This window comes from Corapipo altera, unplaced genomic scaffold, assembly GCF_003945725.1.
Source record: "Corapipo altera isolate COAL_440 unplaced genomic scaffold, ASM394572v1 57, whole genome shotgun sequence".
NCBI lineage: Eukaryota > Metazoa > Chordata > Aves > Passeriformes > Pipridae > Corapipo > Corapipo altera.
The window spans coordinates 3090063-3114404 of NW_020884905.1; the positions used below are offsets into that span (position 1 = coordinate 3090063).

General features: G+C 39.2%; 2 protein-coding genes across 4 annotated transcripts in view; one reads left to right on the forward strand and one right to left on the reverse strand.

Annotated features, from left to right (window-relative positions):
* The window catches only part of ABCA4 (ATP binding cassette subfamily A member 4), a 72485-nt gene extending 71198 nt beyond the window's left edge, over positions 1-1287 (forward strand). Inside the window, exon 52 of the mRNA XM_027651430.1 lies at positions 92-1287. Coding sequence (XP_027507231.1) covers positions 92-214 — 123 coding nt within the window. The 3' untranslated portion in view covers positions 215-1287. The remainder of the gene's footprint in view (positions 1-91) is intronic.
* TECR (trans-2,3-enoyl-CoA reductase) overlaps positions 1202-24342 on the reverse strand; it is a 23981-nt gene continuing 840 nt past the window's right edge. Inside the window, exons 1-13 of one of the 3 annotated variants that reach the window (XM_027651452.1) lie at positions 24288-24336; positions 15452-15502; positions 14978-15029; positions 14602-14646; positions 13152-13255; positions 10924-11039; positions 10709-10814; positions 6248-6320; positions 6117-6160; positions 4679-4736; positions 3855-3943; positions 2811-2856; positions 1202-2711 (exon numbers count right to left, since the gene is read on the reverse strand). In XM_027651452.1, coding sequence (XP_027507253.1) covers positions 2584-2711; positions 2811-2856; positions 3855-3943; positions 4679-4736; positions 6117-6160; positions 6248-6320; positions 10709-10814; positions 10924-11039; positions 13152-13255; positions 14602-14646; positions 14978-15029; positions 15452-15502; positions 24288-24314 — 939 coding nt within the window. In that variant the 5' untranslated portion in view covers positions 24315-24336 and the 3' untranslated portion in view covers positions 1202-2583. Of the gene's footprint in view, positions 2712-2810; positions 2937-3854; positions 3944-4678; positions 4737-6116; positions 6161-6247; positions 6321-10708; positions 10815-10923; positions 11040-13151; positions 13256-14601; positions 14647-14977; positions 15030-15451; positions 15503-24287; positions 24337-24342 lie in introns of those variants that run through there. The other 2 variants (XM_027651453.1, XM_027651451.1) reach the window with 2 other exon arrangements.

Sequence of the window (24342 nt, forward strand, 5' to 3'; positions counted from 1 at the left end):
TTCCCCTTTCTGTCTCCTTCCTGAAGAGTGGTCATTCCAGTAACTCATCTCAGTCAAGAAAATTGAGGCCTTTTCTGCTTTCCTCACACAGGTTTTTGTGAACTTTGCTAAACAGCAGATGGAGGATGAGGAAATACCTTTGCATCCCCGTGCAGCTGGAGCCAGCCGTGAAGCAAAGGTGTCGCCTGCTTTGCGTCAGCAGGCAGTTGCATAGACTGTTCTTACAGTCACCAGTGCTTAGTGTGTGCACAGGGCAAAGATGTGTCATACCAGAGCAGCACAAGGCTATAACAAAGGTTCCCACACTCAGTATTATACTGATTTTTTGCACCTTTCTGAGCACTGTGCTCTCAACAACAGCCCTAGCAACAGCCAACTTCTACTGCTCTACCAAGAACACATGACATGACAGTGTCAAAGGAAAGGCAAGTCCTTGCAATAGAATAAAATCTTCCTCTAACATAAAGTTGATTATAAGATACAAGAAGAGAAGTCTCATTCCTCCTTGTTGACATATAAATAGCATCAAAGACAGTTTCTCTGTCTGGTGCTTTCAGGCTGGTAGGTTCTTCTTGTTTAACCCTTATGTCAACTGCTACCAGCCAGCAGACAGGTCCCAAGGCAGAGAGCATTGCCCAGCTTAGAAGCAGATTCCTGCCACGCTGATTCCTGCATGGGACTACCAAGGTCAGAACATCAGTGCTGGCTGATGGGTCTAGTGCGGGGAGATTGCTTCACTGTCTCACCAGGCTGCCAGTGAAAACAGATGGTTGTCTCAGCAAGAATGAAAAGAATTAATTCAGATCTCAGACCCAGACAAGAAACATGCTTTAAAAAAATTAATTAAAATGATCTCATACTCATCTTCAAGTTGCCTCAAATAGAGGCCAAATGTCAAAATGGAGATTAAAAAGAAAGAGAGTATCTCCAAATCTGCCAAAAGTTTTGTTTTCTCGTGGAGACCTGGAAAGATATCTTTGTTACTAAACAAATTTTTCTTCTTTCCTGTGACTGGACATTAAGTGGGTGTAAAGTACGAATAGGGTATGTGCTTTCTCTCTCCTTAGAAGGAAAATTTCAACCTGCTTGTACTCCGCATTGCACTCAGTGGGAAATCATTTGGCATTTAGCGCTTTTCTCTGGTTCACTAGTTCACAAACTAGTGAAAAAAACAATACTGAAAACAAATTCATAATGACATATTGCTTCAGTTATCTACCAGATCTAACCATTTCTAAGAAATCTTCTCTAAAATATGTTATACAGAAATAAAATCTGGGTCATGTATTTCTGCTTTGAAAGTTTTTGTTCTTCAATTGATGTAGATTTTTTTTTATAAGGACATTCTTGCTCTGTACTGTACAAAATATTACAAAACTTCAGCAACCAGCTGTAGCCTTCTCTTTTTGCCATAATTATTTCAACTGATTTGAAAACGTAGTCTAGAATTTATTGCATATTTCATCCTTACAAAATGTTGCAAAAATCTTTCTATACATCCATTATAGATAAATAAAGTAATTGTGAAACAAAACATTATCTATGCATTCTCTTTATATTCTAAAATAGCTTCTTTAAAATATCCTTCAGATAGATTTCAATAGCCTTTTTTATCAGATTTACACAAAACCCAACTAAGTCACACTGAACATCTTGTGAAAAAGAAAACACAGGAAGTCCAAAATGTAGCTAATTTTTCTCCCTGGCTCTGAAAATAGGAAGAGCATTCTGAGGACTAGCAGTCACTTCATGTATTTACAAAGTGTATTAAAAACTGTTCCAAGAAGCCTGATGTAAAATGCTTGGGTAAAAGGTCCTTTAGTATTGTAAGGACTTGTTACATGAAAACAGGCCAAGTATCAAAGATATAGATCAGATTGCTTCTGAACCTTACTTACTAGTAAGCAATTTACTAATGAAGAAGATCAAAAACAAACAAAAAAAACCCCAACAGAGGATGTTACATTCACAAATACGACAAATACTTCTTACTTCAGACTCTTTTGGCAAATTAGGCGTTAGACCCAAATCAGGTTTTTGAGATATTGCCTATTTCTTTATTCCAGGAACCATTCATAATCTTTGGTAATGTTATTTGTTACAAAGCACCTGCCTCCAGGCAGCACACACTCTTCTTCAAGTCAAAGAAGGCAGATCATGCAACTGTCTCCAGGCCAGCTGGCCGTGCTGGCTGAACTGAGCTCTAGTAGTTAGCTGGTATGTCCTCCTTCCAATGTACTTCTGTCTTGCAGAATGCCGCTGCTAAATTTGGAGCTGCTTTTCAGCACAGACTTCTCAGTATTTCTGATCCATCAATCTAAATAGGCTAGTCAGTCAGGTTACAGTGAACTGCAGGGGCTTTCGACTACCAGCTGTGCAATGAAGCTTTATTTTTTAAGGTGCTTGTAAGTTGACAATTCTTGAATGTAAGGAAGTGTAGCTTTCAAGTGCATACAATTTCCCTTAGCAGTGGTGATTAAACATGCACCAAAATCCTTTAAATTAATTCATTTATTTGGCAGGAGGTTTATGAGGTTTTTCTTCTTGAAGTTCTGTGCAATATTCAAATTAAACCTTCTTTTCTTACAACAAAAAGGGAATAATTGGCGTTCTATGACTTGGATAATCCTTGAATTCTCGTAAGTAGGTGCAGTGTTTATCCTTTGCCCAGATTGTCATCTGAATGAAGCAAAGCAAGGTAAACAGCCCCACTGGAAGGAAAGGAAAAAAAGATACATTTCATTATCAGATTAAAAACATGTTCTTGCTGCTGACATCACTTCAGGTTAAAGTACCAAAACATTACTCACCTGGAACACACTGAGTCATGATTGTGAAACTGATCCAGGTCCCCACCTGTTTTGGCCAAGGAAATTTAAAATATTTCTGGTGACAGCATTTGCATTTATGTCTCTATTGATCAAAATAACCTTGTCCTAGTACAGGTAAATAAAAAAGCCAAGGTCAGCCAGATCAATTTTTAGTGTTAATAACCTTTAGCCAAGATGGTGAACAGTGCCTTATTATCACAAACAAAACCTTCATGTTTGCTTCCATAGCTATTACAATGACAAAATTTTAAGCATTTACAACAATGTCCTTTCTGTTTCTCTGCCTAATTTGTATTTGTCAGACCTCCATCAGTGCTAGGAATGGTAACTTTCTATAGTCTGAGACCAAAGGCTCCTCTCTTTAATATCTGTTAATCGCCACTGAATTTAAAACCTGGTGCTGTCCTTCTGTGCACGAGTCAACGTTACACTGAGTTGCACTGATTTTATCTGCTTTTGAACTCAGTCAGGAGTTTGGCTCCCGATTAAGGAATATTAAATTATAAACTGATTCAAGCTTCTAAAGCAGTCACTGCCAACACAAGTGACTGTGTAACTTCAGAGAATGGGAAAGAAGACTTGGGCCTGTTTTCTCTAGCACAATATCTTCTGTTTGTCTGACCATATCTTCTTGCTTGCTGTGATATTCCTAGGATCTTATGTTATAAATCCTCCAGACTTCCCCATCCCCTCATTGCAACATTCAGTGGCAATCTCCCTGTCCCTGGCTGCAGAATTTGCACTGCTTTACAGTGTATCTGTCTTGTATAGCAGCCACACTGATGCACAGGCTCAGGCTCAGGGCTGTCTGTTCAAGTTTAGCCCCATCAGTACTGCCTCAGGAGAGGGGAAGAAGAACAGACAAGTTCCCGTCCACAGTCTGATTTAATGGAGTGGAGGGGAGGAGGGGAAATGTATAGAGCTCAACTGTTTCAGAGGTTTCTCCCATGTTTAACATTCCAAAAGAAATGAAAATATATTCAGCAAAGCTAAAATCTGAACATCTTGTTTGAAAATACATACCTCATATGTATAGTTAGGGCAAGATACAAAGAAAAACAGCCATGTGAAAGGATTCTTTGTTGGATATGGGATCTTACGGGTTTTGGATCCTATAGATTAGAAAACAAATCACAAAATATTCACACTCCTAAATACATAGTTTCCTGTAAAGACAACCCAACTCTGCCTACTCCTGTGTCTCATGACTGTGAGAGGGACAAGCAGGATATGGGGAGACAGGATGTCCTCTGGACTCACAAGAAGGAACAGAATAACTGTGAGGAAATGTTCTGGGCATTAGAAAGTCATCTATTTATGCCTTTGATCACAGTCACTCCTGTAACAAGAGGTATCTCAAATTTTAAATTTAGAAGTTAAAGATTTTCTCAAATTGTCACAGAATGGGATTTTAGCGATCATGGCTGATCGCTGTAAGATGTTTGGCTCATGCCCAAGGAACCCTGATCTGCACAGAGATCTTGTGCCCCCTATAGAAACCAGTGAAATTACTTTTCCTTGCTCACCAAATCATAGCTTTTACTAGCCCTGTTTCCTTTTGCACTGCCAGTGTAACCAATATAACTGCTCCCCCCAACACAACCTGGGCCTTAGCAATAAAAATTACAGTAAGATAGGAAGTGCAGTTCAACAGTCTGATGTTGGATTCTTTGCACTGTCTGATCTCCCTTAGAATCCAATCTTTACAGCGCTGAGCAACCTGTGCTCCCACAGCAGTCAGCTGACAGGTATCAACACCCCCCATGATGAGGTCTTTCACAAGGCAGAGTAGATTAAGAAGTACTGAATGGCTGTGCCAAAGTGAAAAATGATTATTCAGTTTTTACCATTTCTCCGGAGGTCACTGAGTGCAACATGAATGGAAAAATTTCCAGCTTCACACAGCTGCAAGAAAAAGTATGACAGAGTTAAAAATGTGCTTCCCTTCTTCTATTTGTTTTTCTTCCTTTTGTTATTTCCTGGGGTCCTTTAAAAATTTAGGAAAAGGAAAGTAATTTGTTGTAAACGTGATAAATATCCTTAACTGAGAGTACTGTCTGACAGGAGGATATCTTCATTCAAACATGAGTCCATGTCATATTCAGTTATATATTTATGATATTTTCCAGAAAATGTGGACTGTGTCAGAAGATCAAATTTACTGCTTAGATAATCCCCATGAGATCTAAATAAAACAAAGGGGACAAAAGTAAACCCAGGAGATACTTGCTTTATCTTTTGGTCATTCTTATGTCTTTAAAAACACCCAAAAAATGGATTTGCATAGTTTTGGTTTCTCAAAAGTTATTAAAATCCCAAGGAAGATAGAGGTTGGACTCTAAGTAAATTTTCTTCCCTAGAGTATAATTGCTATGAATCATGAAGTAAAATTGACCCAGCTTCCTTCACTGGTTTTAAAGGATGCTTCCCCAATCAATTATAAAGAAAGTGCATTGAAATGACCCATTTATATGATTTTGGACAGTCTCCAGTGTCTGCAAAGCATACCATTAAAGCAAATGACTAGTGGTCAGAGCTCCTGAGTTTTGTTCCCAGCTCTGTCCTCTCTGTTATGGAGTCTCTCTACAAAATGTGAATAGGTCATGAACTCATAGAATTTTCATACTAGGAAGCTGCTTTGAGATCCTGCAGTCACTGACAATTAATTTGTCAAAGTGAACAGCTGATGTGCTAAACAAGTTACCCATACATAGGAAAAATCTTTATATATAGGTCACCTTTGTTGGCTACAGTAACATTGCTTCTGCATGTATGAAATGTTCCTGGGAACTATGAGAATGAACAGTGATGAAGAATTTTGATTCATAAGGAAAGCTGTAAAATTTTCTGAAGCTCAGCAAAACGAAACTCTATCCCTGGACATTATCAGTAACATACTTTCTTAGTTGGTCTAAAACTCTCTGAGTTTTATGATCTGTTGTGATTCTTAACGCTCAAGAAAGAGTTCACAAAACAAACTCACTGGCTTTTAAACATAGTGTCACAAACTGGTAGTTCCAGCTTCTTTAAAGATTATGAGAGGTCATCCCAACAGTTAAATATCCTAGTCTTGGAATGGATGTTGAATGAAAATATTCCCTTGTGTACAAAATCACATTAAAACTTGACAGATTTACTGTTCTGCATGTAAGTGGTCAGCTTTAGTGCTATGTTCCAAATGTTCAAGTTCTAAGTATCTGCTTATCCTACTCGCTCCTCCACTTATACAACAGAAAAAATAAAACAAGATATTTTAGCATTTTATAGAAAGAGCAACAAACCTACCAGAAACATGATCACAGCAAAATTTATCTGTTTTTTCCCATAAGCTATTAAAAAAAAAAGTTTACATATGATTAGTACTAGTATGCAAACACAACAGTACTTAAATCATTGTGGGTTGTTTTGCTACTTACAGGGAGGAGTGTAAAGAGGATGATTGATGTAATATGCAAGCCAAGCTGCAAATCCCCAATAATAAAAGCAGTTCTGAAAAACAGGCAATTTTTCTTTGTTTTAGTACAATCCTCTGGGCCAGTATTTACTGCAAAGACTGTTGATAACAATGGGCTAATCCTTCAACTTACTGATAATATGACAAAAAATGGCAATACTAAGTGTGGTAAGGTGGGAGCAGATAACAAGAAATAATAGAAAGGATATTGCGTTCACAGAGTTAAGATTTTGTCTCAAGTATCTTCAAGCTGTTAAGTTTATAAACAGTTTTAGAAAGTATGATCACACTATTGAAAATATCTTGTCTGGAAAGCTATTGGGCAATGGTGAAGTACATATACACTATATGTTAAAGAGATATTTGTTTTGCTGACAAAAACATGTCTTTGTAAAACTAGATTTAGGCACTGCCCTCTCTTCCCTATTTATTACTTTTCACTGCCCATTCTCTTACCTGTCCTCTTCTCCTTCACCTCATCTGTTTGCTTTCTTTCCTACACTTTAACTTTTCCTACCTAAAATCATCATGCCTGATGCTTTCCTCTGCACTTGCACTGCGATATCTTTACTTTGCCCCTTTTGCTGCTGTCCTTCTCGTTCTGTGATCCAGCTTCCATTCTCTAAACTCTGACAACATAGGTGTCATTAATGGCTGTACTGACTCACTCCTGACCAATCCCAGAGCTTGTTCACAGGCTTCATCCCAGAAAAAACCTCCTTACAATGACAATCTTTACCTCTTGTTTGGTTTCCTTGGCCCTGCCTCCTGTAGGGTTTTTTCTGATGCTCATTGCTGCTTCCATAACTTGGTGACAGGTTTATCTTCTCCCTCCTTATATATATGTAGGTAGGAAGGAGGCCCTTTCCTGGCCCCTTCCTCTTTTCCTCCATGCTGTAACCTCTAGGAGCTATTTCCTTGCAGGCAGACTTTAACCCTCATCAACAACTCATAAACTTGCCTCTCGTCATTGGAGTCTTCTTCTTTTACCAAACCTAGTACCTCGGCGTGTTTGTTTTTCACCTGGACTTCAGCAAGACCAAAACTGAGCTATCGTCCCTTCATCACTCTCCCTGTTCTTTTCCTTCACCCTATCTTTTCTTGCATCCTGTTTTCAATCTTGAGTAAAACACTGATTGTCTTACTCTTTCTGGTGACACTTTTTTCTTGGCCTTCCAAATAGGTTCCTATACCTTAGACATTTCTAGGTGTTTCTGCTTTCTCCTCCACAGCTTTGCTTTCCTGCTCATGCAGGCAAAATTCTTATCCAAGGCTGCATTCTTTTCTGTCTGACTGATTTAACTTTATTTTTTTGCTTTGGATTTTGCAGTCTTTTCCCCCTGTATATACCAGAACTGCATTTCTAGCAATAATACCCTGAAAAAGTGATTACCTCAGCGTCTGGAACCCGCACTAGCTGACTGCAGTGTCTGATGGTGCATTTTTCTGAAAATGCTGGTGCCCCCTCATCTGCTGCAAACAGTAGGGTCAAACATTCAGTTGCATTTCCACCTTCTTTTCAGAGTTAATTGAACCACTGAAGTGCCCAGAGACCTTTTGGGTATGCTGTAATACAAGCACATAGTATGTCCTTGCTCTGAGATTATATATTAAGAGATAACTGATGAGAAAGAGCAAATTATTAACCAGTAATTACAGGTTAGGTGGGACAAATGAGCAGAGAAATTAAATAACTTCCCTGTGATGATTTCATTTTTCCCCAGGAAATGCAGCAGAATCAGAAGAGTGACCTAAGTTAGGGACAATCTATTTAGTGTCCTGTCCATAAACTGCTACTTCCTCCCTAACACTAGCTTCTTCAGCCAGCTCTTACAATTCACTAATTGCTGTACAAACTGAGGTAGAAACAGTTGCTTGTAATCTTAGAATGGCACCCTCAGAAAAACCTTTCCTTAGCTTCACAGCTTGGCACAGGATGGAACATATGGCAATGGATTTCAGTACAGTAAAATTAAATAAATTGATTATCGTGGCTCAGCCCCCAAAAATACATGTTGTAATTAAACTGAACAAGTACTATTCAGCCAAAGAACATGATTTACTGCAAGAGTATTCCTCAGTTATAAGAAAAGGAGTCTACCACTGTTAAGGACCTTAGCAGTAATACTATAAATGCCCAGATCCCACTAGAAGCCTTATTGCTCATACAAAGGCCTCTAGTGAGGTTCAGCTAGGAACAGCAGAGTACATGCAGACTTCATAAACTCACTTGAAAGAAAGTGTTTCTTTTGAAAGAAAGCAAATCTTTCATATTCTAAGTGAATAATAAAGGTTTACAACAACCTCTTATAGGTCAAGTTCAGATATTGCAGGGATCTCATAAATAAATTATTCCTAAATTTGTGAAGTTATGGTTAGGATTTTTGTCTTCTCTATTGCAACTGATGATCCCTATTTCTTGTTGTCCTGCCTATGTTTATTCATGACCAGCATGTACCCTTCTGTTTGTCTTATTATACTGCCTTCTGGTTTAATGGTATTTATGAGGTCTAGTGTTTCCTTTCCTCCAGATGTTTTTCTAGAAAGTGATGATATCCCTTCTTTTTACTCATGAAAATGTTCATGGGTAAAGAAAGACCATGTAAGACTAATCATGATACTAATTTTTGAGGAATTCCACTGGTACTTTCCTATTATTAAAGGTCTGACAGATCCTTTTCTGGCACTTTCCTTCAATTAGTTCCTTTATTACCACACAATTTCTGTATATTAATCCCTATCTTATTCACCTTGAGCCAGTTGTTTACTAAGTCCAGATAAACCAGTTATTCTACCTTTGCAATGCCTAGAAAAATCAGGCATCTTAGAAAGAATTACACTATCTTAATATGTAGCATGAAATGCTTTTGGTGAAGCTGCTGTATTGTAGGGCATAATTTATTTCCCATTTTCATTTGGTAAACAAAGGATGAAATCTCATGATTTGTGTGTCCTGTCTCAGATTTCTGCTTATTGAAACTGAAGTGTCTCCTGTAAAGGCAGCATTCCATTGTTCTTAGGAAATAAGCTACCTATATCTGCTGTGTATGTGATCAAAAACTGAAAGTAGGAAAGTTTTGTCTACCATTTGGATGTGATGGAAAAAAGTAAAGATGACGTGATATTTTTCTCACTGTCACAATTTTGGAGTAACACCACCAAGGTCAATGAAATTATAAAAGCAAATCAAACCCAAGCATTGCTAAGCACATAAAATAAGAACTGTCAGCAACTTTACAGATGAAAGCAAGTGCCACCAGCCTGAGAAGATGGAAAAGAGGAAGTGATCAGAATGACTGTAACAAATGTCAGTTTTAGCATCAACAGTTTGTGTGGTCTGAACGGAACAAGTAGTTGTCAGAGCACTGAGAAAAAGGAGATTTATCACACTGAACGGATTTTTTTTCAAGGTAAAGTTGCTCATTTATCTACTGTTTAACATGCATTAGCTACTGTTGTGTCAAGATCTGTGAACCTTCTAACAATGCCTGCACTCTTGCTGCAGGAAGCACAATAAGTTGCTAGGGAAGATTCTTTTGGAGGGCCACTGCTCCACTACAGGTCCTTCTTTCGTTTCAAAAGCTACCACCAGAACAACCAGGGCCACTGGACAGTAAGGAGGTAGCCTCGAGGTAGAGCTTCCGCTGCTGGAAATATCCCTGCAGTAATGCAAATTACAAGGGACTGTCTAAATCTCAAATGTTAAATAGCCAAGTGCTGATACCAGAGGCTTTTCCAGTTGAGATGATAATCTCTTGTCTTCCTTAGTATAAGGCCTATTTTTGACAACTGGTGTGTGCTTTGTTGCAAACATTTGTAAAACAACTACAGCCCATGCATAACCATGCAGTCATTGTACTACTTTGCAGACATCTAGGAAACAGAGTCTGAATCCCAACAGTTTCCCTGTGCCACAACAGGCTGGTAACATCAGGGAATGCTCCTGTGGAGAAGAAAATGCAGAACAACCGAGATGCCTCGTGCTGGATCAAAGGTAAATTAACAGTTGCTTAACAGCAAAGAGAGTGTACGGAGCAAAGAAGATATAAAATGCTTGTTACAAAAAATAGTTGTTTTCTTTAAAAAAGCAACTCTCCCAACATTGTGCCTGCCTGTACCACCTTTAAAGTTAACATTGTTACTAAAACCTTCACACCCAAGGAGCTGGCTGAGTGAAAAGGAAGGGTATGCTGAAGGTTTAAAGTTCTAAAAAGTAATGAGACTACTATAATACTAGTAATAGTATGGCAGCATGTATGTTATACAATAGTGACATTAAGAAATCTTCTAAAAGAACTACAGCTTTATGGGTGAGATTTGTTGTACATTGTTACAAAAGCCACACCAAAAAGTCCATGCTGCAGAGGCAGAGCATACGTTGGATTTGTAAGGGGGGCTATGGATAGATTCTGACACAATTTACCTTCACAATTTTCCTCAGTGGCATAGTCCCACAGGAGAATCGATGAACAAATACTGTTTCAATCAACCTTTTGATGTAGTGGAAAGAATGGCAGATACATGCCAAGCTAGAAACAGCAAGACAAAAGCATTTAAGAGTGCTTAAAAAACCAAGAGTGGCAAGACATTTGGAATAAGGCTATGAGAAATACTGCTCATGCCTGCAAACGGACTTACTTAACTACTGGGTGCGGACTTGATGCAAACCTCTCATCCAGTCCATAGACAAAAGTCATGCGGAAATAAAACAGAAAATAGATGAACAATGGACCTGTATATTCTATCAAAAATACCTGCAAAAAGAGAGAAAATAATTAGACAGCTGAATTAGATGATGGTTTTGCTTTGGTTTCTTTGTGATAACTATTGCAGTGGGATAAACACGTCCACTGACCCAGGATGGCACTAAGAGAGGCAGGGAGGGAATAGCAGTTTGGGGATTGGGCTATGAAACTGGTAGACATGCACATAAATATTTTGCAATGATTTGCCTCGGTTTCATTCAAACAGCCATTGCCAGTGCAGCAGACACAGTATGGGTATGAAAAGATAACAATGTCAGCCCAAAGATCATAACAAATACGCATGCACGTTACATTTATGCAGCTCTCACCCTTCTCTTGCGCTCAAGAACTGTTTCTTTATTTTGAGTTAAAATGAAATTTGGTGAAGAATTTGTCTTGAAAAAGAAGAGTTCTGCTTCTACTAAATGAATTTTGTTTAAACTAGGAACAGCTTGTAAGTGTTCACAGTGACCCCATCTGTGTGAACAGTTAGCACAGCAGTTGTCCTGGGAAACAATAATTTCATTCTATGTTCAAACAATCTTTAATTTGAACACAAAGAGACAAATAAAAAGAAAGAAAAAAAAAAAGAGAGGAAACCAAAGAAGCTATTCCCTAACTTGATTTCATTTCAGATAGGTGCATTTCTTAGGAACATCACTCTAAACTGAAGTTAACTTTGGACCAAACATTAACAGTTGAATTTTCCACACTTCTGTAAGTGAGGAAAGTAGGCCCATACATCATTTATGGAGAAAGAAGGGAAGTTGATTGTACTTCTTTCAGAAAACCCCCAAACAAACAAAAAACCACAAACAAACAGAAACTCAACAACAAAACAAACAAAAAAATCACCAAAATCACCATTTTCTAATGTGTTTAGAATTATTTTGATACTCAGAAAGCTGTGTCATTGACTTCTGTTACAATCAGCATTTTCTCTGGCGCAGATCAGATTTGGTTGTAGATGAAAAGTTTGTCTTTTTTATTTGATAATAATGAAGTATTTCTTGGCTTATGTTTGAATGAAGCAGCTTGAAGGGCAGAACATAAAAGAAAGATTATGGAATGGCAGAAGCCTGGTGTTACTCTGCACTGTGATATTTTGGTAAATATTAATGTATGTGTGTCTTGGGAGTCTACACTACCATTAGAAGTTTTTGCCTGTCTTCCTATTTTTTTTGATTATATAATAGCTGCCTGATTTATCAGCATTGCATCCAAAGAAATAATGTGAAGATTCAGTCTTGCAGAACATTTGACTTTCTTTATTTTACCTCCTATTAATGTTGTCTTTGCTATTTGTAGTCAACACAGGATTTTATTGGTGTCTCATAGCTAAGAAAGGGTAAATATGCCTTTAAATTATGGGCTACTTTTCCTCTGATGTTGTGCTGTTTTATTGGAACTACTGTAATATGTGCAGCAAGGACCTTCTAAAGAGTTGGAAGGGTCACTGGTCACCTCACTGCATAATAAACAGCAGTGCTGCCGTTGCCTGCCAAGGGAGTTGTGATAGAATTTACATTTGAGCTAAGACAGTAAATATGCAAGGTCCTTGTGGATGGCTACTAATATTGCAGAAATTATCAGCTGTTGTTACCTTGACACAAGCACCCTGGGACACAGTCACATGCAGGCAGCTAACTGATCTTACTGTCTGAATTTCCTTGCTGAAGTGAGTTCAAGTACTGACATGTGAAGTTGCTCACATGCCTCTTTGCAGGAGAAATTCAGAGCAGTATAATCCTAATCTTTGTCAGGAGTTGCACAGGTCCTGTGAAGCAGTCCCCAAAGGCATTTAGACACCTAGTTCCTAGTGATTTTGCAGTAGACATCTAAATCCATTTGAGAAACCTGGACCTTAGTTCTGTAGAGTCAACGTACCCTGCAGCAAGTTTTCCACTGCTACTCTCCCAGTGAACCAGGCATTCACAGTAACTGTTACTGCTTTCCCTGATTAAATGAACTGAAGCAATGAGGATTCATTGCCTGCATCCACTATCAGAAATATTGGAGAGAGACATCATGCAGAAATATTGGAGAGAGACAAAAAGTGGTGTAAGGATTAATTATGGAATATTAGCCATTAAAATGGCTCAGACTTGAAGCATAGCTCACCGTAGTCCATCCTATCTGTGGCCCTAAATCTTTAAAGTATAAGGTAGCAGTTGTGCCAACAGGGAGGTGCTGCAGGATTTCTTCATCCCTCAGGGACTTTCCTTCTGAGAAGGAAAGAAGTAATTACGTCTCAGTGAAATTCAAATCAACTTTGGTAGCATATTAGCTTTATATTGTTCTTTAACCAATCTGTGAGATTCTTTGATGCAACGTGGGTTTATTGGAATCTCAATAAAAAGACTAAGAATATTTATACTTTATTTTTATTTATCCCTGTAATCATATATAAGCCTGGATCCTCTATTCACACCAAAACAGCTAAAAGTATTCTCAATCCTATGTATTGCCTGCCTATTCTAGTAGACTTGTTTCATCACTGTTAACAGCAGAATTTGCTGATGGGTCACTGCCCTTTAGCATAATTCACTGACCTCCTAGTCACCTGCACCTCTCTCTTCCACTCTTCTCCTTGCTCATCATCAAACAAACATAAGATAGGATAAACTGTGATTGGAAATCTCTCCTACAGAAATTTTCATTGTCTTTGTTTTCCCAAACAACCAGCTAGGAAGTGATTCCACATGAGCTAGTACTCAAGCTTTTAATGCCTAGGTTGGGGAAATCTCCAGAAGGACAGCATTTTCTCATGGCAAGTCTCACAACATTCATGAAGGAATCTGACAAGGTAGACCTTCGAAGAAGGAAATAAGGTACTCATACATTTCTTTTCCATGGATAGATTTTACAAAATGGACTAATCTTCTCCAGCATACTTCTAAGGGACTCTTTAAATAAAATAATGCTTAATGAAAGCAAAAGAAAAAATGTTTTACATTTTATACTGAATACTAAGATGAATTTACACAGTTTGGCTGTTAGACTATCTTTTGTGCACTGAGGCCATGTACTAAGAGGCTTCTAGTAGCAACACCTACAACTGAATAAAGTCAGCTGGCTGGCATCAGCTTTGTCAGCAATTGCTACATCCATGGCAATGTGTTTTGCATTAGCTCCCCTCAAAAGAACTGTAATTCCTGCCTGAGAGCAGAGGATTATGTGAATTGATCGCTCAGACTCACAGCCCTTTTTAGTACTCCCAGCTGAGCCTCACTTTGGAGATCATCTCACTGCAGCTAAGGGAAAATTGATATCTAGGTTCTGTGCTGCCTGTCTTGAAAGCAGAAGTCAGAGAGCTCAGTAGTTAGAAAGTGCACTGGAACAATGTGCAGACTCCTCAGTTAATTACCAAGCATCAGGCACCAGGCACAATGGTGGAACTTTGTTCAGTACTTCCAAAGAATTGTATTTGTTATGGATTCTCTTCAGCCTTCATAGTGCTAATTAACATAGCTGGAAACTCATTCTTAAGAGCTAATAGCCATTGAAAGTACACCTTTCGTGCCAGGGCCCTGCTCAGAGTTTAGATACTCTAGTCCTCACAAGTACTTACTTGGATCAAGTTTTATTGACTGCCTTGCTGGATACCACCGAGGATCTGTAAGACCATACAGAATAGTGTGACATACAATGTTTGGTTTAGGTCATCCACTATTATAATGAATGCAACACAACAAGATAAGATTTAGTTAAAGATTTTTACAAATATTTATTCAACATTAATATCAGTGATGATTTATGCAGCAGAAAAATTACAAAGGTGTATTAGGAGAGTATAAAATAATTATACTGAAATTTCACTGTGATCACATTCATGTGCAAGTTATCAGCACTATGTGTGTATATCACGTTTCATATTATGTAATTTTTTCCTATTTATATAGTGGATATTCTGATGTGATGTGAGCTGCTGCAGAAGTTATACTCACATAATTTATGGAACATCAATCTGATCTCTCTAATTGTGGCATTTGGTTCCACCTAGGCAACAAAAATATTGCATATGTAAGATGCATATTTTGAAATACAAGTACTAGGTTTAAAACTATTAAGTCAAATAGAAATGTGACTTAGAAAATGTAACAGTGTAACTGTCTTACAGATGTCTAGCCTTGGTATGAATGATTCAAAGTATGACAGGAAAAAGGAAGGACAATTTCTGACATGTGTTTCAGAGGCAGCTTCTCTAGCAGCGATCAAGAATTACTACAACAGCATTGAAAGCTCCTTCTGGAAAAGGGTCCAAGTACCCTGCAGTTAGTATGAAGTTTGCATAATTGCTAAAAGTGGCCAAAGAAAGGCTAGCAGGAGATGAAATACCCTTCATAAACATTATGTTTACTTAAGAAAAGTTATTAATTTCTAAAAAGTCACCTACCCTTTTAAACAGATTTTTGTTTTACCTTATCTAGGAAGCATAGCTGTTTCTTTGTCTCCCAATCAAGGATTTCCACCTGATGGGACACAAAATGGTAATTAATAATTATTGGCTAAATAATGCCTAAACTCTTAGTTGATTCTCAAATTCACAGTCATTGTTCAGAGTGAGACACCATTTTATTCTGGTCTGCGAATTGTGTTAAAAACCCTCCTGAAGTTCTCAAGAGACATCTTTAATCATAGCCAGGTTCTGAAAGCACTTGACTTGCAAGAAAAAAAATATTATTGCCAAATGAATTGTCTTCCTGGATATATTCAGAAGCAGTATTAGCTCACTTATTGATCAAAACACATCGATCTAGGCTATTTTCTTATACTAGAGCAAGAGGAACAAACAAGGGATAGAGAAACTTCACAGGAATCACTAGGGAACAGTATTTTTATTATTCATAAAATTAAACAGTTTGAGAAAAAAATTTAAATATGTATATATATGCATGTAAGCAAATATTCTGAGTACATACAGCTTAAAGATTAATGTGTATTTTTCCCAGAATATTTTAATTGTAAAGAGAGTGGAAAATATTGGTGGACATAATGAACAAATGCAGCTAAATATCTGGACTTCAGAAACCCTTAAGCTGTTGTTATAGGAATACTTAGTGTTACTCTTGCCTCTCAGATCACCTTTTCAGTAACTACATAGTAGCATTTTAAATTCCAAGTAGTCGTTAATCTACAGCTCTGAAAAGGAAAGTTTATTTTCATGATCAAATGCACTTTGGCAAAAAGTTATTATTTTAATCAACAGTCAAGCAGAAAAGTCCCCAAACATTTCAAAGCCCAGTTGCAGCAGGCCACCAAAACCTAAAATACGGTGATGGTGTGTTAGTTTAATTTGTTCTCATCAAATGCTGTAATGGAACTTTGTGGTAAACAAGTGAAAGTTCAAAGCTTATCTTAATACCAAAGAGTTTGTTGCAGTTGTTGGGGGTTTTTTATATACACATCTAGCATTAATTATGTTTGGTATTAACTGGCCAAGAGGATAGATTAACATTAGACTTTAAATATGATTCTTCACTAAAAATAGGAGTCACAGTCCAGTATCTTTCTAATAGGGCTACTTTGAAGAGATCGCTTGTTTAGAGTATCTTATTTCCTTGTTTTACTTGTCCCAAATGGTTCTTTCTCTATTGGTGCAGCAATGGAACACTTCAGCTCCAGCCAGAACTATCTCCACAAGAGATACTAATGCCATGATATTTTCTACCTGTGCATTGTAAGTCCAGCTGGGACATCAGGGGAGGCAAGCGTTGTTCCTCCTTTGTGATATGGAATAAATATGTGAAGATTATTGGGATATGTTTTCCCTTAATTTTTTATATTGAAATAACAAAAATTTCAAGTTTCAATGTCTGTTTGTGTGAAATCTCCATAGGAAAGTAAATGAAGCGGATTCCTTTCCCAGAGGTCTATTCTTGAAGTACATCATTCTGACTCTTGCAGCCCACAGAACAAGTGCAGGGCAGGGAATGGTGAGAGGCAATGTGTCCAGTTTGAATATGGAAAAATCCAGATACAAGGAATTTTTTCACCATGATTTCAGCCAAATATTGAAAGTAGTTGCTTAGAGAGGATGTGGAATCTCCATCCTTGGAGATATTTAAAACTGGACTGGACAAGACCCATTGCCATACAAAGCTGTATCTGCTTTGAGCAAGAGTTGGACTAAATGACTTCCAGAAGGCCCTTGCAGCCTAAATTGCTCAATGTTTCTTTTTCTCCTTTTTTTTTTTTTACTTCAAACATTTCATTTACTTTGCATTACTTTCAAGATCTAAGAAATATCAAACATTCTTTCCCTTTTCAGAAAGATGGATGCAGGAACACAGCTTTAGATTCCACTCCAGTCCATAGAAAGTTGTGCAACAACAGAGTGAAAGCAAGGTGACAGTTTCCTCTAATTATCACATCTCTTGGCTGTATCATAACATCCCCCAGTGTGTAGATGTTCCCTACAAAAGGGACACAAAAGCCTGATCCAAAGCAAGAAATGGTGTCTGTTCCAAACATAACGGCCAATCCCATGAACTGACATGGCACTGAACACGGTGTTTCCAGTCTTCAGGTACAGCACCAAGCCAGTTAATGTATTGGTTGGCAACAGTTTTTAGATACCCAGCAATCTGTTCTTGGAACACTTACTGATGGTAATCATCTCTTTCAAACATAAATTGTTTGCCTCAGAGAACTTTAATTTCTTTGTGTTTTCAAAGCATTTAGCACAATAGGACGCCAGCGTTTGGTCTGCACTAGTGTTCCATGACTTATGGTCCACTTATTTGGTGAATTTTTAAAGGCATTTTCAACTACAGCTTCTCCAAAACTGCTTTGAGTAGAACTTAATAAATAGGCAGATCTGTGCAAGATGTTAAAAACTTGTATAAGTGACTACAAATATATATCTTTGAAGCTTAGAAGACAAATTCATTCTCTTGCATAAGGATTAAAGATTGATAGTGTCATTAATAAAAGCAAAAATCTTGACTATTACTATTTAGAACAGGTTGAGGGCAAAGAATAATCAATATATGATATAAACAGCTGTTAAATTTTTATTCAGAAAATAAAAAGGTAAAATAAAAGGGAGAAAAGTTTATTCATAAGAGAAAAACAGAAAAAGTGCTTAAAAAGAGTTTTTAAGATGCAGTGTCTCTGCAATAGGATTACAAAAATATAGTCAATCAAATTCCTGCAGTTTAAAGCCATGTCAAGTGCTGAGGGATCAGCAGATCTTCAAAATGATGTAATAACTATTATGGAAATACTGACACATTTATCATGTCCGTTCATCTTAGAAGTTTTATTTTAAGCCATTTGTAATCAGCAGATTAAGTAAACTGTAGCTGAGTGAGACTTTGTATGCACTGACATAAGCATACATTGTATTGATTTCTTTTGAAATTACTCAGTTATAAAAAATAGCTTACTTCACAGTATAGGAACCAATCACCAGTCTGAGAAAGAGTAATGCAGAATGAATTCTCCCTGAACTGTTAGAATGTATACGGAATTTAACTTTAAAAAGCAATCCAGTGGTTGCCACAGTCCTAATTAAATCTTTCTAAATCTTTTTTCCTATGGAATTAGCCATTTGCTCTATCTCCTTTGACTTTTCTGGTAGACTGTGTTGTTCCTGAAGGAAGTAAGCATGCCTTAGTATGATCTCACATTAGGGCATATCAAAAATAGCCTTCTTGAAGTCAATAGAGTTAAGCCAAAGGGAAATTGCTGTAAGTGTACGTACACTGAAAATTATGTTTGCACTGCTGCTGCTGTTACAATTGACTTTCATCAGTCTGAAGCTTTGCTTGCACAGGAACGTACTCTTGCAGATGATAAGTCTAAGGATCCATCTAGAATTGCATCTTTCTGTAACAGCCAGCAGCAGGTGACTCAGAAAAAGTAATAAAACAGGGCAAGAATGTAGTGACCCGGGGAAGGGAAGAGACAGACACAGTGATTGTGATTCTCCTGCATTAGAAGTGCTGCCTGTGTATTTAATAACTTTTCATGGATTTTTTTCCTCAATTAGTTTATCCACTTGCCTTTTAAACCTCCATAAACTTTTTGCATGCACAGAGTCCAGAGGCGGGGAGTCCCGTAGCTTAGCCACATGCTGTGTGAGGAATTCCCAAAGCAGAACCAAGACATATGTTCAACCACAAAGCAATATTTCATCATCTTACCTGTGAAGTGCTGTACCTTATTCTGTAAGTAGTCCAACTAAGTAAAGCCTTACCTCTTTGAAGAAATTGGCTCATATTTCATGAGACTAGAATCTTATTATATTATTTCACTGTGTATAAAGAGAAGAGATACAGTGACGCCCATACTCAAAAGGTCTCATGAAATTAATTTTCACTTTTGTAGAATTTAGATGTCTAACATTTACAGGTTCACAAGATATACACTAGGTATGTACTCAGCTTCTAAGTTCTGCTCCTGTGCAAGCCAATGGGCACCAGTGTCTGACCTGTGCTGAAACTCACTGTGCATTTTTATTTCTTCCACCTGTTTCAGATTTGTTAGTTAGATGTGCTCTCATCTAAATCCCCGAAGACCTTGATCCAGTAAGCATCTTTATCCCAAGGTCAGCACAATGCACAGCATTTAGATTATTTCTGGATGAAACTAAACTGTCAGCAAAGGAGTTGATCTAGTTCTTCATGTTTTATATGTAATAGTTAGACACACTGCCAGGAAGTGAGAAAATTGCTTTAGAATGTCTTTTGCCATTCCCCACTCCTCCCACAGAGGGAGACCAAAAAGTACAGGCAGGAGAGGACAGGAGTGTATTCCAGTGAAAAGGGCAGTCTACTACCAAAGAGAAATCCTGAGTTTCTTCCTCTGTGGGCTCCTTCAAGCACTGCTCTCTTCCATTGTAATTCTGTTCAGTATTTCTTTATAGTGGATGCCTTTTGGGATACCATACAGTAAAGGGATAGAGTTGAAGTAAACTTGGATACCTTAACCAAATTGTCATATCTCATCATGGAGCTGGGTGCCTAACACAAAGTCATGGCAAAACCCAACTCACTTTGTGTGCCTGGACAAGGATAAAAAGTATCCTTCAGAATGGTCATCCTTCAGAAAGACAAATCCATTTGTATAATTGACAGGGATAAAATGAGCCAGCACAAGAATGGTCAGGAAGTAAAAGGAAGGTCTAATCATTTGGGGGGGAGGCAGTTTATTTTTCAGGAAAGGAAGAACTGTTGGATGTTTCATAGTGAATTCTGGCTCTTGATAGTCTGTGAAAGCTTTCCAGCTTTTACTAGTACAGCATTTTTCATGAGGGTACACAAGATGAAAAAAGAACCTGCAGCAGTTAATACTGACTCAGTGGGTATTTACTTACACTGGCTAACGCAGAGCTCCATGTTGCCAATTTCCCAGGCACACTAAAAAGTCACATCATTCACTGAGTATCACTGTCACTGTGAAGCTCATTGGAGCACCTCCATCTGAGAACCTGAGCCAGCTTTGACTCAACACAAAGTAGACATCCGGGTTTTCCAACACCACTGCATAGCCTTTTCCATATGGAAGAGAATATTCATTGCCTTGGGGCAATGAGAGAGATTATATATATGGAAATTATATATATGGAGATTATTTTCTACAATGACAATACTGAGGTAGAAGACATTTACAAATTTTTTGTGAAATCACAATTATATCTTTGCATCAGCACTGGTATTTGGAATGTTGAACTTCAGCACCTCTAGTTTCATTACTAGTCTTCATGCATCATTTGGTGTATGGATGTCAAAATGTATATCCAGTGTATGCTTTTGACATGGAATTGAGGAAACTGAAGAGAGATTTTTTTCATTGTTTTTACAGAGCAGCATCAAGGATGGTTCTGCTGTCTTTCGATAGGGCAGGAAGACTGGAAGCCCTTGGAAGTTTAGAGACCTTATACAGACAGGTGAACTCACAAAATCTGTATTCAATTTTTCTTTAAACATACGTCAAAGAAGCATATTTTTTTTTCTAAAATAAGACTTTTCATTTCAAATGTAGCATTCAAATTCTGAATAGCTTCAGGTACTTCCTGCCAAGTAATGTTTTACTACCATCTTCTCCTACATAAAATTAAGTTTCTTTCTAAAGCTTCGTAGAGAAAAAAGCCAAATTGCTGGTTTTCAACTGAAGCAGCACAACTAGTGTTGAAAGTCTTGGTAAGTGTGTAGAGAAGTAATAAGAGAAGAGAAACGAATAATGTTTTTGCCTATCATCTCATCTCTTTCTGTGGTAATAATCTTAAGTGTTAATTTTGAAAACAGAGCAGATGTCTTCAAACAGCAGGGCAATTTTCAGCAGTGTCCCTTTAAATGTCTGTTAAAATAACTCATATGTGGCCTTGTCTTTTCAGGCAATTCTTCGAGGATGCAGAATCTTAAAATGCTCTGCAGTCCTGCTTTTGGCACTTGCTCCCAGTGCTCTTACTTGACAAGGCTTTAGACAGCATAGCTCCGAGTGGGAGAAGGCTTTGTAACAGGAGCTGTGACATCTCAGCCATGCTAGCTAGGCAGCAACCACCCCCCCCCTACATTCAGAGTGTTTTCATCTCAGACAGAAGAGGGGGGAGAACTTTACATGCCAGCAAGGGGGGCCAGTACATTATTGCTTTTAAACTGTACTGCATATGTCAGTTCAATCTATCCTCAGGGTGTGAAGACTCCAAAACCTTTTTGGTTATCACTGCTCACAAAAAGCATTTCCCATCCAAACCAGTTAAGGAAGCAAAAGCACAACTATTACACTAATTTTCTTCAGTGTGAGTGTATTTGTTCAGGATCTTTCTCTAGAAAGTTAGAATGCCATACTATTTTCTTTATATGAAATGCCTTTGAGGACCTAAACCTGAGAAGTAGAAAAAAAGGGTAGAATTCATTAGCCGAATTTCAGAGGTCTACTACAGATATTTACATCTGAGCATGTCACTTAGACATCCCTTGCATGGAAAGGAGGAAATCAGACACTTTTAGGATAAACTGTACCATAAGCTCTGAAACATATCTCAAATAGGTCATAAGAGTCGTTCTCCAATCAGTTTGGAGAAATGAGCACTCCTAGAGAACATTAATCTAGACATAAGTCTCTGTCATACATCTTTCAATCTTTGGAGCTGAACCCCCTGAAATTATCAGGTGCAGTATTTTCAGGTACATAGTTCTTTATAGTTGTCCTTGCCAAGCTTCTTCTGAGCTATTAGTGATAAAAAAAAACCTGAGGTGAAATTAGAAACACACCAATACCTAAAGTAAACAAGACAGTTTGGTGATTGTAAAGTGCTCCGTGATTCTTATCAGGATGCACCCTGAAACAGCAATAAAGGGTAAATGGCTAGAAATGTACAGAGGAAAGTACAGATCTATACAGTTCCTCTAACACAGAACGCTAAAGTTTAGAACACCAATAGAGAAGTGGAACACTCACTCTCTTTTGGTAGCTCACTTTTTGAATGCGTGGTGGGGAAACGCAATTCAGAATTCAAAGCCGACGACTTTATAACAGAAAGCAAATCAGCAGAGAGAACAGTGCAGAAAGCACTATGTAACAGCAGTCTTTGTCCACATCCTTCCCCCTGAGCCAGCTCAGACACACATTGGAAGAGCTGGACAAATCTGTTTCCACCCATTATCTGCTGTAAAGAGAAAAGAACCAAGACATACAAGGCTGACGTGTAATCCATAAACCATACTGAATTCAGATTAGTGCTGCTTAGGCACAGGATCTCGATTTAGGGCTCAAAAGAACCTGAATCTGCTGCTATTGTACTGCCTAGCAAGACAGAACAGGACATTCAACTCTTGTGTGTTTCCCCATCTGCAAAATCAGGTAACAATAATGATGTCTGTGCTTTTGAGGTCTTCTAGGAACTAGTGCTATTCAGGAGTTCAAGTAAGTCTGAGGCAGAAGAGCAAACCTGAAGACCCATGACTGAAGGCATTCAGGAGACACACAAGTGCCTGCTTCAGCATTTGGGTCTCACAACAGTTTGGGACACTGGTAGAAATGCAAGAGGCAGTGAAAAACTTGGCTGTTTTTCCTAAAAAATAAAACACCAGGGAAGCCAGCACTGCTGAGAAAAAGGCACGGTGCAGGTGCTACATAAGAGCTATAGGCAGCTTATTTTGCTGAATTGTGATGTCCAGAACATTTTTATAGATTTGAAAAGCAAAATCTAAACTTTCAGGTCATGGTAAGTTACTAAAGGAGCAGACACTTTTCAGATAGTTTTGCATTCAGTTTATAACTAGTTTGTAATTTGCACAGGGAGAAGAAATTGTGTTCCTCCCCCTGTGCATTGTTTTTAGGCAAGTCGTGATGGAGAAACTGAAGTATAAGTCTCCTGAAACACATTCAGGATTGATGTCATTTAGCTTGTACAGACCTTCAGCCACTCAAGATTTTTTGTATTAGCCAGCCTAACCAATTCTAGCAAAGAGTCTGTGTGGCTGTTTATGTAAGTCGATGAGATGTTACCTTGACGCCCCCCAGGTGCGCGTTACTCTGCGCTTTCTGTAAGCACAAGGAGCTGACTGTACTGAACTTTGCCCGGCTACTTCTCGTTCCCCACGCAAGTTCGAACACCCCGTGCCAGCAGAGCCCCCGCTCGCTCCTCCCGCCGGACGGTGGGCGCCGCGCCGGGAGCCGTCCTGAGCCGGGCCGAGCCGGGGGCGCTGCCCCCGGGGCCACGCCTGCACCGGGCCGAAGGCTGTGCGGGACGGCTCTGGGTGCACAGCGGCTGGCCACGGGGTCTTCCGAGAAGTTGGGGACGGAAGGTGCCGAGAACATTCCTCGCTCTCGCTCTCTCCGCACGGCCGGGACGCGCTGCCAGACCCACCCCGCAGTCTTCCCGCTCTGGGAAGCCCAGAGCCACTGATCCAGCGCCTCCGCGGACCGCCGGGAGCCTGGGGATTCCCCCCGCCTCGCTCGCCGGGACCGAGTCCGACGGACACCGGGGACGCGGGGACGAGAAACGGAGAGGGGAACGTGCTCGCGGTAGGAAAAGACGGGGCGGGCGGCAGCCTCTTTTGTCCCCTCGCCCCAAGGAAACCCCCGGCGAGCAGCGTTCTCCCCCCGGCTCCAGCGGCGGTCACTTCCCTTGGCAGAGCCGGGAGCGGATGGCTCCGGCTCCCCGGTGCTTCAATGCAGATGGAACGGGAAGAGAGAGGAGCCCGCCGGGGTCCCGGGCAGCCCCGTCCGCAGAGATGCTGTGGGGCCTGGCCCGGGCTCGCCTCGCCCTGTCCGCCCCCCGCGCCCGGCGCCGCCCGCACCCACCTCGAAGAAGCCGGCCCTGCCGCCCATCCTGCGGCCACCGCCGCTCCGCCCGCGG